The sequence below is a fragment of the Limulus polyphemus genome, unplaced genomic scaffold (assembly GCF_000517525.1).
Source record: "Limulus polyphemus unplaced genomic scaffold, Limulus_polyphemus-2.1.2 Scaffold1414, whole genome shotgun sequence".
Classification (NCBI taxonomy): Eukaryota; Metazoa; Arthropoda; class Merostomata; order Xiphosura; family Limulidae; genus Limulus; species Limulus polyphemus.
In genome coordinates, this window is record NW_013667024.1 from 23,604 (window position 1) to 41,829 (window position 18,226).

The 18,226-nt window shown below is 34.2% G+C and overlaps 1 protein-coding gene across 1 annotated transcript; it reads right to left on the reverse strand.

The window, feature by feature from the left end:
- Nucleotides 1-7,562: 7,562 nt before the first annotated feature.
- On the reverse strand, nucleotides 7,563-17,648 carry LOC111086766 (microtubule-associated protein futsch-like). The gene is made up of 5 exons (XM_022390958.1): nucleotides 17,494-17,648; nucleotides 16,654-17,151; nucleotides 11,748-11,909; nucleotides 8,900-9,268; nucleotides 7,563-8,565 (listed from the first exon to the last, which is right to left on the reverse strand). Exons 1-5 carry the CDS (start codon nucleotides 17,633-17,635, stop codon nucleotides 8,426-8,428), a joined length of 1,311 nt encoding a protein of 436 aa, XP_022246666.1. The 5' UTR covers nucleotides 17,636-17,648; the 3' UTR covers nucleotides 7,563-8,425.
- Between the last annotated feature and the right edge of the window lie 578 nt (nucleotides 17,649-18,226).

The window sequence follows — 18,226 nt, forward strand, 5'->3', positions numbered from 1 at the left end:
GTATATAGATATTATATTATCTTTAAGATTTTTTATAATAAGAGTTAAAAACTGACAATTGTAGAAGGTTTTGTTAATAACTAATTGGTGTTGAGAATATAGAAAGTGACCAGACGACTATGTAATAGAGATATAAATAGCGTGAGATGAGCGGGAAGCAGCAGACAGACAACAATAGACAGATAATAGCAAAAGAGAATATAGCTGTGTAAAGTTAAGTACTGCAAAAGTGATAGGCCTAACAACTGACATAGGCCTAATGCTTAATATGTTAGAGTGAAACTAACAGTTTAAAAAAAGATAAGAAGGATAATTTCATTCCGTCAAAGCATGGTTCTAAAGTAATTGAATCAGCCTGGGTACACTTTGACAAAAAGGAACAGAGGATCTTCAGAAGAAAGAAGACCAAACGAGTTACGGTAACTTGCACCACAACTGTAAGTGAATCACACACAGAATACAGGTACGATAGTAATATAGAGAAGATAGTTCGACTTGTCAACTGAAATTCTAAAGTAACTGAATAGGCCTAAGTGGACTTTTGACAAGAAGAGGAGAATTATACGTATACTGATATGCCTGTAATCTCTATAGTGTAAACACTTTGTTGTACATACGTTTAATTTGTTACGAATATATATATATATATATTATTTGAAAACAAGTAGAGTGTGTGCTGTTTATTCATCATTGAATTTATCGCTAACAAGTCATGGACACCTACTTTAGAAGAATCCTAAGCCCAACAAAAACATAGTATGTATTTATACTATTAAGAAATATAAGTAAAAGGCATTTATTTTGACAGTTGGCAAAAAGAACTTGTATATATATATACACACACTTTTTTTCTAATCTGACATATATTATCTGTTATTTATTTATATGTCTAAATATGGGTTTAGTTGATTTGATCAACCTTGTAACCACCATAAAAAATTTGGAAATAGATATAAATTATGCATTTTTTGTTATAGAATGACTACAAATTATAACATGAAGACACAAGTGTTTATTCTATATAGCTTAACTTTCATAACATTATCCATTTATATATTTTTATTATTTTTTATTTTATTGATATGCCTGACTAATGTAACAGATGCTGCAATGATGCAGTGCACTCATTTTACCATATCCAAGAATATAAAACTGGGCTTTACAAAGTGACCTGTCTTGGCTGTGTTCTAGTGGATCAGTATTTTGTAAAATACAGAAACATTTTGGTTATATTGCACTATATATGTATATACATTATTACTATTTACGAACAAGTTCTTAAATTTCAGTTGTTTCTCTTAAAACATAGAACAATAAATAAAGTATAGAAAACAGTTATCTCTTCTAGTTACAAACTTTGTACTCATTTGCTGCTTTCATAAGTTGCTAAGTCTTATCAAATTTTTCACTTGGAGGATGTAAATGAAAATATTTTTTTTTAGGTTTTATATATGCATTTCAAAATAACAAAAAATAATAAATTACTATATCAATACCACAGAATTTCACTATAATTTATCAAACTTAGTAACTAAGCTAAATTTGGGTCCAAAAAAATATGATTTTTTAAGCTTACTAATGTCTTACCTTACCACTTAGGCACACAAAAACTGATATTTAGGTTTTTTTAATATTTACTTTTAAATTAAGAAATTAAGTAATGTATAATACTAAAATTCGAATTATAATCTACAACATGATACCAAACTTATTGACATACATTCATAAAATAGTAGTTTAATATAATTTTGAATGTGAGTCTACGGATGCAGTGTCATGGCCTTTGACCCGTGACCATAGGGTGTTGTGTCTTTAAGATGTACAATTTACATTTACATCATATGCTTAAGTTTAATACTTGTATTTACCAACTGTTGCAGGAGCTTTTGGTAATAGGTATTGCAAAATAAGCATTATAATGGAGGTATAGATATTAACCCTTTCACTGCTAAATTTCCCTATGTTTACAGTGCTGGAATTTCTGGTGAAAAATGCATATTTTGAAACGAGTTATTTTAAAATCCCTAAATCACCCTAAAATGCACATATATGCACTGCAAATGTTAGAAAAGAACATTAAAACAATAAACACAACATTTTAGAAGTTTTTCTACTATTTTTTTTCTTTTAATGTCTGAAATGCTTGACCGTGTGATACTTCGTGAAGCAGTCCAGAAGACACAGGGCAGGCATCGGCCCCCTCCCATCCTTACAATTCATGCATCCATGCCTGGTTTGCTTCCTCTTTGGATGTGAAGGGCTTTCACTGCACATTATACAGTTAGGCTTGTATTTATAATCTGGATAAGCCATTGGAAAGTGATGCCCTGTGAGTTGCTCCTCCCTATCCTCTGAGTTATCCTCCCTTTCCTTCCAAATTTATTCAGAGGAATAGAAGAACAGAGTTTGGTTACCACCCTTTCCCTGAATGAATGTGGCTTCATTTTTGAATTAGGGTTGGCAGTTGTGTACAGTATGTAGGAGTTGACTAGTGCTGCCTCTCTGATGAAGTGATAAATTGCGTGGTACCACTTTTTGCATTTGTGTCGATATGGGTAGCTGGTATATTTCTGGTCAAACAAATCAACTCATCCCATTGTAAAAGCAGGCCACATTTGGCATTTTCACATCCCTAAGTCCAGTCTCTGACTGCTTGGATAGAATTTGTTTCCGAGTGTAGCCATTATTATTATCGATTGTTGAGAGGAAGTTTACCCTTGCAGTGTCATGCCAGGAGCAGACAAGCATATCACCCTCTCTGTAATAAACAGGATCATCAGCTGTAACCTTGCTGGTCTAATTTCTTCTGGAAGTCCCTTTCTATTCAATTTCACAGTTCCACAACCACCAGTACCCTGTTCCTTGAGGGCTTCAAAGAGGCCAGGGCTGGAGTAGAAGTTATCAACATATAAATAGTGGCCGAATTTCAATTATCCATTATTGCCCATCAGTTTCATAACAACATTATGACCCAAGCCTTGCTCTGGTGCCACAGGGTTGTCTCTATCAGTATAAACATCCTAGTCTAACAGATAACCTGCCTTGCTCTCACACAATGATCACAGTTTTATAACCCACCTTGTGGGTTTGTTCAGTATATACTGATGAACGTATATCCGTCCCTTGAACTTTCTCATCGATTCATCAATTGTAAGTTCATGATGTGGAATGTAATACTGCTTATACAGTGGCTTCACAATGTTCATGAGAGGGAGCAATTTTATACAAAGGATCATATCCTTCCTCTTCATGTGGAACCCTTTGAGAATTTTCACAAAAATGAAGAAATGAACTGATCAGCTGGTAACAATTGTTTGGCAGTACATCTCGATAACCAGGGGACTGGGCTATACACCCCCAGTTGCCAAGTAGTCACTAATCCGTGGCTTGGAACACAATCCCATCATTATCTGCAAACCAACATAGGCTTTCATTTCATCTCAACCCAATCATTGTAGCAAGAATTTTCAGGGAGGTCCACTGGATTATCAAAGAACTCTAGGGCATAGGTGTTAGTCATCTCACAAATAAGCTGAAATGCTTCCTGAGGGAATAACAAATAGAAATAATCTACAGGGTGGTTACTGTCAGGGAAAAATGGAATCACAGGTCCAGGCATTTTGGCATAAAATGGGCACCAAATTGGGATATAATTGTCATAATCATCATCAATGACTCACTCATGATCAGCATCAACCATGCCACCTTAGCTACCATCATCATCATCATCATCACTGTCCCCATGTGCTTCATCATGTGTATTATTATTACTTACAGCATTATCTGTGTCACTGTTTTCCCAATCATCATTGCCAAATTCGTTCAATTCTGAGCCTGAATCTCATATTATTTTGCCCAATATAACCTCTGCGGCAATCCTTTGTTTTTGTTTACGTTTACCTGTTGACATGGTTCCGGTCAGCGCCCTCAAATTGGGTCAAAAGTCAAGTATTTCACAAAAATAATGCCCATGATCGAGGAAACTGCACTAAATTACGTTGTGGTTGCCTAGAAACCATGCAGGTGTGGCACGGAGTGAATTACAGACCGGTAAAGAGAACTATGTTAGGAATTTGACTAAAGTCGTGTACAGCAGTGAAACGGTTAAACATCGAATGAAATGATACTTATCACTCATATGAACTTAAGATTATTAAATTTTTCATTTATTCATGTTAATTCTTTGTTTATGTTATCAAAAATGTAAGAAGAAAGAAAGAAAGTAAAATAAATATCAACAAATTAATTTCAAGTTGTACTAAACAATGATGAAAAGCATTTAAATTTATAGAAAATAAAGTTGTGGTGTTATCCCTGCAACTATATACTAGTTGTGCTGTTATCCCTGCAACTATATACTAGTTGTGGTGTTATCCCTGCAACTATATACTAGTTGTGCTGTTATCCCTGCAACTATATACTAGTTGTGCTGTTATCCCTGCAACTATATACTAGTTGTGCTGTTATCCCTGCAACTATATACTAGTTGTGCTGTTATCCCTACAATCATGTACTAGTTTTTGCTGTTATCCCTACAATCATGTACTAATTTTGCTGTTATCCCTACAACTATACACTAGTTTTTGCTGTTATCCCTACAAGCATGTACTAATGTTGCTGTTATCCCTACAATCATGTACTAATGTTGCTGTTATCCCTACAATCATGTACTAATGTTGCTGTTATCCCTATAACTATATACTAGTTTTTGCTGCTATCCCTACAACTATATATACTAGTTGTGGTGTTATCCCTACAACTATATACTAGTTTTGCTGTTATCCCTACAACTATATATATATACTAGTTTTGCTGTTATCCCTACAACTATATATATACTAGTTTTGCTGTTATCCCTACAACTATATATATACTAGTTTTGCTGTTATCCCTACAACTATATATACTAGTTTTACAAATCTTTCTAACATTGAAAGAACAGAGAGAAAAACTGAAACACTAAGAATATTATGAAGTTACAAAACATTAGACAAACCAGGAATTTATATTTTGAAGAGAAATAACAGCCTACATAACCTTTCAATTGTCATTTTACAAACCAATTTAATTCACAGAATATTTTAAAAAATGTTTAATGCTACAATCACTTATTTCAAATTAAATTCTTTATATTATATCATTTTTGTTTTTTAATTCCATCTACTCAACATATTACCAGGCTTGATCTCTTAAGAATTGTAATTTTTAATTTTTGCAGTTTATTGCTTTTCTGCCCCCCCCCCCCCCTGGATTTACAACACTAGAAACAGGGTTTTGATACCTGTGGAGCGCAGAGCACAGATAGCTTTGTGCTTAACTACAAACAAACAAATGTGATGCTTCTCTTGTGTTGATTACACTTTATTGAAATTTTTGATTCATGAATCTTTTTTTTTTTCTTCTTACTGTTTAACTTTCTTGTAGGATGTATTTATAGAGCAGTTTTCATCAAACAAGAAATTTTATTTTCAACCACTTGTGCATCATTCTATTATGTTTTCATGTATCACTTTACCACATGTTACACAACTTCATAAACCAGCTTTATGCTTGTAACAGGACATAGATGCCTAATTTCAGTATGTTGTCAGCTGTCACCATACGAGGTTTTTTCATTCTAGAGATATAACAACAGTAATGTCTGTGGTTGAGACAATGGACTCTCGTTATAAACTTCTGTCAGCTGTGATCATACCAGATTTTTCACTCTAGAGATACAACAACAGTAATGTTTATGGTTGAGACAATAGATTCTCATTCTAATTTGTTGTCAGCTATCACCATAGCAACAGGAATGTCCATGTTTGAGACAATGGATTCTCATTTTAACCTGCTGTTGGCTATCACCATACCAGGTTTTTCAATCTTGAGATATCGCATCATTAATGTTTATGGGTTGAGACAATGGATTCTCATTCTAACCTACAGTAACCATACCAGGTTTTTCATTCTAGAGGTCCTTGTCCTGTTAGGTGAAAATGTTTAAACATTGTAAAATGCAGTATTATCTTATCCAGTATAAATTATTAACACCATGGAATGTTTGTTACTTGTCTTATGTAAAAATGTTTAAATTCTTACAAATATAGACTGTTTTATATCATTATCTTGTAACAATGTGAAATTTACTGAACTTGTAAGAAAGCCAATAAGAATTTTTCGAATTCATTAACATTCGGCAATGCAACTATAAAATATTCTATTTCTACAGACTCCTAGTTGCTGTTTTAATGAAACTTCAATATCTGAGTAACCTTGTAAATTAAAATTATTAAAGCTAAACATTTCACAACTAGATGAGCATAAATCTAATCAACAGTTTCCACATTAAGCTAATGGATTTATAACTGCAAGCTAAAGCTGAAATTCTGTTCAAACACTTCACTTGAGATACAGATTGGTATAGCTTGAAAGTAACAAAAAAAAATTGTTTCTAAAACTTGTAGTTAAACATCATGCATTTACAATATGCTAATTTCTAGAATATAAAATAAAGTTATGATCATTTCATATATAACTTATGTAATTCAGTTTTCCATGAAGTTAATGAAACTTTTACAGAAACTAGCTCAAAGACTGCTAAACTTCAAAATAATAATTATTTTAAATGTTGTATATGATCTAGCTTGGCAAATTTCAAGCATCTAAGATTTTTTAAACCTGCAAATGGAAGACCCTTAATGTTTGATAGTTGTTCTCAACTTATATGGTAGATTCCCTGAATGACTGATAGTTTTTATACATCTTCATTTGAAAGTCTTTACCTTTATATAAATTTTAATTAATCCCAAAGGAAGAAACCTCTAAATGCATGACAGAATTCTAAAGAATTAAGCTTTGAGACCACTGTATATCTGTTGATTTTTTAAAAGTGGAAGACGCTATAATTACATAATTTTAATACAGAAACACACGATGTTCATCAATACCAAGTTTTTTTTAATTCTTTCCAAACCTCTTGATCAACCATTCAAGAAATACTATCCCATTTATAAAGGTCTAAAAAAATCTGTAAGATAGAGAAGATATCTTCTAAAAATGTTCCTAAAGTTTTTCTAGCTTTGACATTTGTTTTTCCTTTTAAGTATCCAAAACAGTCATCCAAATAAAAATATACTTTATTCAACAGCAAAAGAAAATTTCATTGTAAACTGTGTTATCTCTAAGTGGTGTAGAATTTGCCTATGGGTCTTGCAATCTTTGGCTGAAGTTGGTTGCCATTATCTTTGTCAAGTAACGTACTGAATCATTCATAACTACTTGATCAAATCCCAGCTATCAACATATTGTCCATTAAAACAGTTTTTAAACATTTTGTACTTGTATCTATGATTGAAGGCTTTATTAATACCAATACTAGTTAGATATTTTGGTGAGATAACACATGATTTGACAATAAAACTGTGACCGCGTACTGCATAGAATCAAGAAGTATACCTTTTTTTTTTTGTTCTGAATGACACACAATTAATAGTGAACACATTGTGACAGAAAAGTTCTAGTAAAGTTTCACATCTACTAATTATAGCTCATGTTATCTAAAGTTTAAAATTAGTTTTTACTCCTGAAGCATAAAAGATAAACAAGATAAATAATTTGAACAAAATGTTCAATTTGGGCTCTAAGATGTTGTCTAAAGCTTTTGTGTTTATATATCTCTGAATGCTATTAGCTCTTAACTGAATTGGTGCACATGTGCTTAAAATACTGATATGAAAACTAAACATGGAACTTAGTCCACTGTCAACATGAATTCATTAAAAAAAATAAAAAGGAACAGCAGAAACATGATTAGTTTTGCACAGTAGCGTCCAGAAAGGACCAAAGATAAACATTATCAATACTAACCCACAAAATGTTGCAATACAGTAAATGGGTTCTTCTTGTAAGTTCTGGATTACTGGAAACACTACCATTTTCTAGTTTCTAGGTTACAATAATTCTGAGAGGAACTTCCCCTATCACTAAATTTCATATGAACTAGAAAAATTTATCCAAAGTTTCAACAAAAGTACAAATAGCATTTTTTTTTTTCAGTAAATCCACTCAGACATAATACTGCTATGGTTGGGCTTTCCCCCCCACCCTACTTAACAGAAAACTAAAAAAAAAATTCAAACACTTCCTGAGTTGATATGAAATATCTTTCTGGAAATAAATAAGGACCAAAGATCTATTCACTTGCCTCAGCCAGTTAGGAGCACTTCTTTAACAAATGGAACAGACAACAAAACGAACACAGCAGACAGAAAACCTCTATCCTACAAGTCCTGAGAAAGAAAAAGATACCTAGTTCTCTATCTACCTATTATACAAGAGCAGAACATTACTACACAGTAAGATGAACTTACATTAAGAACACAGACTACTACAAGAAACTACTACAGTTACATAACACTGGATGTTACAAAAGTAACAGTTGTTTTCACTTGTTTTTACTCCAAAACTGGTCAAATTTGCTTCTAGCCCGGCCCAAAACATCAGATGCCAGTGATCTTCCACTAGAGGGTGAAACAATTTGAACAGCAGGTACATCATCAGCTGTCTGAGGCTGTTTATGTTTCCCTGTAGAATAACATATCCACACATCAGTTACTTTATATCGTGTATTACTCTGTTATCTGGACATAATTCTTCTTGGTTGTTGCAGGTTATTGTATTTTATAACCACATGATCATTTGACAAAGAAATATCATAAGATGATTTCATAATTCTATTAATAATAGCTCATGATGTTATCATTAGGTGATTTTTTTTTTACCATACAGATTTCTTATGATAACTGTATGATGATTTGACTTTGCTTTTCCCAGGCAATTTAATTTCTGTAATATCATAAGACTGTACGCCTACTAATGCACAAGTTATAACGAAAAATTAATAGAACATAAAACAGACCTGAATCAGTTCTTGGAACTTCTTTTTGCACTGGTAACATCTCTGATCCAGGTGTTTTCTTGTGGTCCATAACTGAATCTGGGAGAGTGTTCAGTTCCTTTTGGTCTTTCAGTAAATCAGACTGACTAGGCATTTCTGACCATGTGGTAGGAAGATTATCAGTATGCATGGTCTCTGGTTGTGTGGCAGCATGTTTTTCTGCATACATGACTTCTGGTTGAGTGACTGGGTGTTTCTCAGCTGTCATTACCTCAGGCTGAGAGGTTTGTTGTTTTTCTGCCATCATGGCCTCAGGTCGAGAAGGTAGTTCACGAGCCGAGCGGAGAGAGGAGATAAGCATGGGCGGACTTGTGGCTCTTCCTCCATCGGCTATAAAGTAAACATATAGAAATACAAATACTAATACTTTTCATCAAACAAAAAAAAATAAATAAATAAATGTAGAAAACAAATTGGCTTTGTAACTTAAGAAATTAAATAATTGAACCTAAAGGGGAAAAACAAGCTTAGAAATAAACAACTAATGTAACAATTCAGAAGTTTCTTAGAATACTTTAACATCATAAAAAATATCTATTAAGTCATACAATATGTACAGTAAAGACTATAAGCTCATTTCTTTACATTGACTACTTTCTTTGTTTTTCAGGTCACTGCCTCTCAACCAGAGTTTTGTGGAACCTTCGGGTTCCTATACAGACAACCAGGGTTCCACGAGATATTGCTATTTTGCAGGGTTTTTTGGAATGTAAAATTCTCCATATTCTATTGCGTAAATACATACTAGTCACATAATTGCAGTCCGACTACATCATATTCATTTATTAGTATAGCAGGTTTCATAATGACACAACATGACAACAAATCGCTGCATTGTTTTAAGTAAGTGAGCAAGACTAGTTACAACAGCTGCCAGTATTGCAGTAATGTTTTTTGTAATGAATGCTGTGAAGGGTTCCATGACACAAATTTGATGCCAGAAAAGTTCTATGGATTCAAAAAGGTTGAGAATCACTGTTTTAGGTGGACATTATGCGTTAACCTGACAATTTTTCTCATCAAAAAATAACTAAAACTTTCTGTTGTAGCTTATGCTGACAAATGAGCATATCTGTCTAAAATATTGAAATATACACATTAAAATGTATTTCATTTTAATTAATTATTTTATTTTCTATATAAGACATAATGTTCCTGATGCACTTTGCTACTATTATAGGAGGAAATATAAAGATGATTGGTATTATAATTGTTTAGAAACTCCATGTGTAATTTCAGGTTAATCTCACGAATGAGATGATAACAGATACATTTATGACAACCTCTATTTAAATAGTAGTACTTTAGTATTTTACAACAGACATTTAACTCAACTAAGTATAATTGACTGAGAAATCTCAACTCTAGATGCACAAAGTGGGTGTGGCATCTGTCAAGAGTTCAGAGAAATTTATTTCTCCTTTCTACAAATGTGTTCTAAGGAACTTGAAAGAATAATGTGTGAATAGAGCAATTAACCTAGATTCTTTATATATACGGAAGGTTAGCTTGAGCCAAGAACTGTTCAAACTACAAAGATACAAATTTAACATTTTCTGAACTTGTGGAGTGCGAGAGAATAAAACAAAACTTTAAGGTTTCTTTTGAACTAAAGGAATTAAAACTTAGATAATATAAGACTTTGATCTCTAATGTAAATTTTAATGCTGATTTCACTGATAAAAATTGATCATAAAATAGCTTAATTAAATTTTAAATGTAACTAAGTAAAATCTTGTGATATGCACAAAAAAAAAAGGTCACAGTAAGAAAGGAGTTAATGCATTTTATGTTTGTTTAATAGGTATATGTATCATCCACGGACTGAAGAAGGTGGAGAACAAAAATGTTAAGCAACACGTTTAAGTTATGTTGTGGAAAATGCAAGTTCAAAAGTCTATCAAGAGTTCCGATATTTCATTTCTTTGGTAGTTAACTTAAAACTTCTATTACATGCTTTATGACAACTGTATGAAGTTTGTAAAATTTTTCTTAAAATCTAAGTTTACCAAATAAGAAGAATTATAAAGAAGAGCATTAAGTATATTATACTAATATCATTTTAGAGCCCCACTACATTATTACAGTCCATGTCGCCATATCCAGCCATGTTGTATCTGGTGGCTGTGCATCTTGACAATAGCCCTGTAGTATATCTTCTATTGCAAATGGCTCTGTCATAATGTCAAAATTACACCTCTCCACCCCACAAGCTTTCCATAATCCTGACTTAAAATTTCAAAATTTTTTGAATATAATGTACTCAACCATGTATACCAAAACTTCTATCTTGACAAAACAGAGACTAGGTATGTTGTAATTCTGTTATGTATATATATATATATATATATATATATCTCACTAATATTTGATGCTATTAAAAATTAAAATTACTTTTTTAAATTCAAGTCTGTTGATTAGCCTCCTATCCATCAGTAGATAAGAGCTGTTGAAAACACTTTTAATAATATCATAATGAATGATTTATACAATATTAAATCAAAATTAGATGCTCAAGCATTATATACACAAGACTTTCCATGTTGAAGTCCAGACACACTGTCAAGATTTGATATTGGAAAAAAAAGGCTTTGATGAAAATAACATGTATCAAGTTGTAAATGCTAATATACACCCCTATACACTTCTTACTAGAAACCTCTATTGCGTCAGTAAAAAATGATATGATTAAAAACATTATCAACGTTATTGAGCAATAATATCACACGTAATATTGAAAGGTATGATATACTTTAACTGCTAGCTTAGGGCATTAAGTACCATCTGACTTGAGGTAATGATAACATACTAGGTGTTTGTCCATTCATCCATTCTAATCCTGGTCCCGTCTCCAGTGGAACTGTCCAAGATTCAGGGTCAGGTGACTTTACACCGGTCATTTCTTCAGGTGACTTGACTCTTGTAAGAGGAACATGACCTCCATGGGTTAGCTCAGGCAGTGGTGATGGGCCTGTACATGCCATTTAAAATGCATTATTAGTAAGAACAGCAAGATCTACCATAACCAGGGACAGATGTAATTTATTAACATGAAAGTTCAGGAGAGCTTGTGTCTTAATTTGTACTTCACGGTCCATATGTAGACAAGACAAAGTAATATAGGCTAACATACTAAACTGCTTCGTATTTAAAATAAACTGACTTTTCCATAGATTTCCACAGAAAATGTAAACCTTTCTGACAGGTTTCCACAAAAAAATTAAAATACATCAGAAGAAGGTTTTAAAATTTTTGTACATTCCACCTGTCTCTGGACATGACCACTTGATCTGTAAGCATTTCTTTATGTACTCAAAAAAATGTATTTGTGTATTTTATACAATTCATTAGTTACATTTCCAAGCATCTATCATTTTTTTAAATTTCATTTTTGAATTTGAATTTTGAACATAGTACTCACCAATCATAACAACCCCGAGATGCGCAAGATGGTGACTAGAAGTAAACAAAAAACCACTGAGTAAGAAATGGCCACATGATGTAATTAATATAAAAGAAAGGTATGAGGTGTAGTCCACATACCAGCACTGACAATGACCTCCAAAGGAATATGGAAATGGGTAGCCACGAACATGTTAGGTGATGGGTATGATGAGAAGTTACCCTAAAAAGGAGACACTCCTCAGGCAAAAGGGAAGAATACACATGCCCAATGAACTGGTGAATCTATCTTCTAAGGATAATGGGAGAGAGGTCCCGGACATTGAAGGATTCCATGGAATATAAGAATTGTTACAGGTACCACATAAGGGAGCAGGGCAAGTGAGATACCATCAGAGGGCCCGGACTGGACAGAGGAGAGATTCAGGATCAGAATGGTCATAAATGAGGGAAATGGGAGAAAAAGTGGAAATACCCTCCCAAGCAGCAGAAGTTTTGGGCAAAGATGAATGGTCAGGGAAGAGGAGAACATAAGAACTGTAGAACATCACAAAACAAGTGTCAATCACAAAGATCGCAGATCACCACAAGCCAATAATATGAGAAATAGGGAAACTTAATGAAATTAGATACAGGAAACACAAAGACAAAGGTTCAAATGGAGGATGAGTGAGAGCATGAAGGACAACATGGAGATTCCAATCCAGGAGAGACACAGGGCATGGAAGATGGAAAAGAGAAAACAAACAAAACAACATGGAAGATTGGAAGACAAAGGCAAACTCTGTAAATCTGAACATGCAAGATAATGCAGCTCGATAGTCGGCAATCGAGGAAACTGACAGTCCCCTATTGAAGAGCCAAATGAAAAAGGCAGTCAACTGTGGTAGGGAAGGTTGTGAAAGAAGATATCCTTAGTAGCGTGGCCACCAACAAAAAATATACCATTTATGCTGATAAACTGACAAGGAGGAAGGATGTAGAGAACAGGCAATCAATGAGGCAACATACCTGAAAAATCTGGATTGTCTGGTGAGGGACCAGATTGCTTGATGATCTATTGGTTGAGTTACACCTACTTAAGGTTATACATGTGAGCATGACCAAGGGGAATGAGAGCTTAGAGAAAAGTCCACATCCCCAAAATAGAGTCTCTTGTGTAGCAGGAGATGAAGAGGCCGATGTGCCATATCCTGTAAACAAAGGGAAGAAGGTTGGGCCCGACTGATGAATGAATTGAAAAACACACTCAGATGAATCAGATATTGTGTAGGTGTGAAGAACAACTTCCCCACTTTGTTGAGCCAACCCACTCTGGCAGCTTCTCAAAGAAGAAATTGAATATGAACAGCAGATTCGACCTGATAAGAAGCCAAAAGCAGCCAGTTGTCCATGTAAAGGTGGAAATGAAGGCTTCTGGCATAAAGCAGTCGAGTGAATGACCTGACTACTCAGCAGTAGGCATAACTGGCCAAGGTCAGGCCAAATGGTTGAGCCCAAAACTGATAAATATGCCCCTGATAACAAAAACAGAGGAAATGCTGGGATGTGCGGGAGATGGATGAGTAAAACCCCAGCTGAGAAGGTTCCCAAAGTTCTATAGCTTATTTCTGAAGTAAGTCCCAGACTACTTCCTGTAGATGCTGGTGAAAAAAACAGGATCCCTTGGTGGGGGGAAAAGCAATAGGATGAGGAAACAACAAGGAAGGGGAATGGAAGTGAAGGGCCAGACCCTCTGAAAGAACCTGTAGGACCCATGGTGTCCACATATGGCAAAAATGGAAAAGCCCGATGGGTGTAGAACAAGAAGCCAGGACTGGTAAAGTGTTGGACTGGTGGGGGGGGGGGTGCACTCTACATCTACTTGAATAGCATCCTGACCCAGAAGGTCCCAATAGCATATCAGACACATCTGAAAACCCAGAGATGAAAAGAGCAAACATCATCTGAAAACCTTTCAGGAGATAATTGAATTGCTTTGAACCAGCAAGTGCATAGTTGACAATGTACACAGTATTGTGGACAACATCAGTCTGATACAGAATTGAAGTTGTGAGAAATACACTAATGTAATGAAAGATTCCAAATGTTGGGAATCAAGATAAAAAAGGAAGATCTATAAAATGTATAAGCATGTTTGCAGATGTACGAGGCAAACTAACTCCAACTGAAGTTGAACCCCAACATCAGGTGAGGAAGGGCACACTAAATATTGGCCCACATATTTTTCAACAAAGGAGGGAAGGTTGAGAATCATAGGAAACAGGAGATAAGGATAAGGCAGCACAAACCTGATTAATTAATTTCACAAAGGGCGAAGGAGGTCGGCTGTCCAAAGTTATGTCTTTCCTGTCAGAAACCCCAGCAGGCATTACAGAGTATTTCTCATGGTGAAGGTTGCATGAACGTGGATATTTCTCGTTGAATAATTGCTGTCATGGCCACGGCCATAGGCGTCACACCCATTATAACTGGGGGGGGACCCCAAATTTCAGTCTACAATGAGGAATCTGAGGACAGACGAACTGGAATCCAATTACTTTCTCCAACCAAACTGATTGTGCAAGCTCAGAGTATTTTATATAATTATGACACCCTTAATGAGTTATGGGACTGGTCTTTGTCTCAGCCATTAGATAGTGATATGAAGGCCAGAATAATACAAGTTCAATCTCACATGACCCAGTTTGACTTCTTTTTGTGGTTTGGTAATGAGCAAACGTTTGTTACACCGTGCAGATAATTTAAGTATCAATTCACAGAAAAACAAAAGGACACATCTGCTGCCAAGGGTCAGTCTCTAACAAAAATGACTGTGAAAACACTGCAAAGCATGCAGAATGATGAACAGTTTAAGCTTTTTTACATAAACTGTGAGCAGAAGGTCAAAAAATAGATTCAGTTAATGATCCAAAACTTCCACGTCCTAAGACAGTTACAGCTTGTTTTGAGGAAGGGAAGGCTAAATGTGAATACTCAAATTTACCAGAGGATTATATTCAACAAATTTATTTTCCAGCTCTGTACCAAATAATAATGGCAATATGTGAGAGGTTTGAACACATTGATTTTAAAATATATGTCTATTCCAAACAGCTTTTTGATTAAAAAGTATGGCCAAGTACTGCTACAGTATCAGAATTCTACCAGTCAGATTTCACAAAATCTGAATTAGAAATCCATCTTCAGATTTTTTCTGTGAGTTTTCCAGAAAAAAAAGATGTGAAAATATGAGAAATATTTGATTATATTAAAAACCTTAGTGAATCAAAAAAGAACTGATTAATTATGTAGTAACACTGATAAATATAGTTCTCATAATGCCAGTAACTAATACAACTAGCGAGAGTTCTTTCAGCACTTTAAGAAAACTAAAAACCTACTTGAGGTCTACCACATCTCAATCTCATTTAAATCATGTAATGATGTTGAATATATTTAAAGAAAATGTCAATTCCTTATCTCTTATTGAAAGAGCCATTTAATTTGATTTATATTCACTACATTGTTTGGAACTATTTGGAAAATTTACAGATTTAGACCTAGTAGGATCTTTGGTTTTGAAGGAAAACGGGGCCACTGTTACCGAGTGATTTCAAGAGATATTGACTTCAATGCTTTACTAAATTTACTAGACTAAGTTGAAACAGTTTTAGCCGTATCTTGTGTCTAATAAAAATATTATCTATTTACCCATCTTTTCCTCAAGTTAATGTTCAGCTATACTTCACATACAACGAAGTAATCATAGTAATACTTTGAGTAAAATCACTTTTGACCATAACCTCAAAATTCTCTTGTAACTTACTACCGGTACTTTATACATATATGTCTAGTATTTCATATTCAGACATTTGACATCATCATTAAATCCACTATTTAATAATAAATACATGCGTGGTATTTTATTAAATATTTAGTAACAGAAAATATCTCTTGTCCTAATACATTCCTTTGAAAGCAATTTTACCCTCCAATCTGCCCCTACTGAAGGCTTGGTTGCCCCCCCCTCCCCATACCCTCAGGTAGATTCCAGTTTGTACCAATAGAGGGCAGTACTAACTGAGAAAAGCTATTTTGTGAGAAAACGTAAGATATCATTTCAGAATTTGGATTACTAACTGTGTTTCAATGCCGAGTTTATTCTTATACTATGATAATAAAGTAATTTGATTAAATTTGGAATGTAACTCAGTAAAATCTCATGACATGCACAAAAAAGAATGCCCGCATGGAAAGAGTTAAGAAAATTTTATTTTAAAGATAAGCTTCATAACATTCTGTAATTAAATCTTTATTGAACACCAACTTACTGTCTGTGTCTTTTCCATTGGCCAATCCATTCACTGCTGGTAAACTGTTTGGTCGTATAGGTTCTTTCTCTCCATTACGTGATGTTGGAGCCATTTCTCTTGCATCATGTGGTGCTTCTGCAGTACTTGGTTTTTCAGTAAAACCTCCAGTTATTTTGTCTTCTTCTTGTGATTGAGGTTCAAATTTTTGTGGTGATGGTACTATTCGATGATCCATCCCATCAATTAGTTCCTCCTTCACAGGCTTCATCGGTTCTGGTTTCTTTTCTCCATCCTGTTTTTCAATTTCATAGCTAGCTAACTCCTTGTTCAGTTTTTCTTTTTCATTTTTGGAATTGTCATTAAGTGCTGCCTTTAACCAAATACGGCCATCATCGCCATTTATCAATGGTGCTGAAGGTCGAGGTACTGGACGAGGTCGAACACCCGATGAATCCACAGTATCAACTGTCTTGGAGACAGGTTTAGGTCTTGAACGTGGACTAGCTGAAGCTGAAACTACGTAGTCAAAAAACATCTGTTTAAAAAAATTCTACTAAGACTCTCTGTAAGTCAATAATAGAATCAAAACAACTAAAATGGGACATGGTTAAAACCACTAACACAAATTACACAAGTCTTCTACGTTTCCTCCACATTAATGCTGAATGATGTTGATGCTAACATCACTGAAATGTTGAACCCTTGTGCAATTTATGTTAGTATTTTTAACCACGTCCCATGTTAACCATTTTGTTTTTATTATTGACTTTATAGCAGGATATCTCTATGTTTCATTAACAACTATATAAATGCAACTTGAATGAAAAAAAAGATAAAAAACGAATTTTATGTCTCTACCTGGTCTAGGAGCCTTTTTAGATTCTCCGCTACTACTAGGTCGCCCTCTTTCTTGACTTGTGGGATGCTGAGTAACACCATGTTTTACCTGCCTATGAGGAGACTTCTCCTTTTCTGGTAAGCCAATCATAGAAGATTCCATGGATACAGGCCGTGCTGTAAAAGAAATTTAACACTTTGAGGTACTAAAAAAGTTAGTATATTATAATCACCTTTCATAGGTTATAATACTAATTATCATTATTTTACCTAGTCAATGACTTACCTTATTTTTACCTCTTTCCTTTACTTACTAAAGATTAAAGACCAGTGACTGTCACTCTAGCTATTTCTTAGTGAAATTTGTAATAATACAAATAAAGGTGTATCAAATGAGTTGAAAATCTGCTATAGTGACAACCAACAGCAGATTATAAAGACAATCCATTACTGTTGTATCTCTTGAGTGAAAAAACCTGGTATGGTGGCAGCGGGTTAGAATGAGAATCCATTGTCTGAACCATAAACATTACTGTTGTTGTATCTCTTGAGTGAAAAAAACCTGGTATGGTGACAGCAGGTTAGAATGAGAATCCATTGTCTCAACTATAAACATAACTGTTATTGTACCTCTAGAATGAAAAACCTGGTACGGTTACTGTAGGTTAGAATGAGAATCCATTGTCTCAACTATAAACATAACTGTTATTTTTATTATCGTATCCAGTATAAATTATTAACAATATGGAATGTC

Excerpts from the sequence above, each read along its gene's own strand:
- LOC111086766 (XM_022390958.1), bottom strand. The coding sequence starts at position 17,635 with ATGGAATCTTCTATGATTGGCTTACCAGAAAAGGAGAAGTCTCCTCAT. Across the intron at positions 11,910-16,653 it reads CAATGGAAAAGACACAGACA|GCCCATCACCACTGCCTGAG; the intron begins GTAAGTTGGTGT and ends TGGCATGTACAG. Across the intron at positions 9,269-11,747 it reads GATGAATGGACAAACACCTA|CCGATGGAGGAAGAGCCACA; the intron begins GTATGTTATCAT and ends TTTACTTTATAG.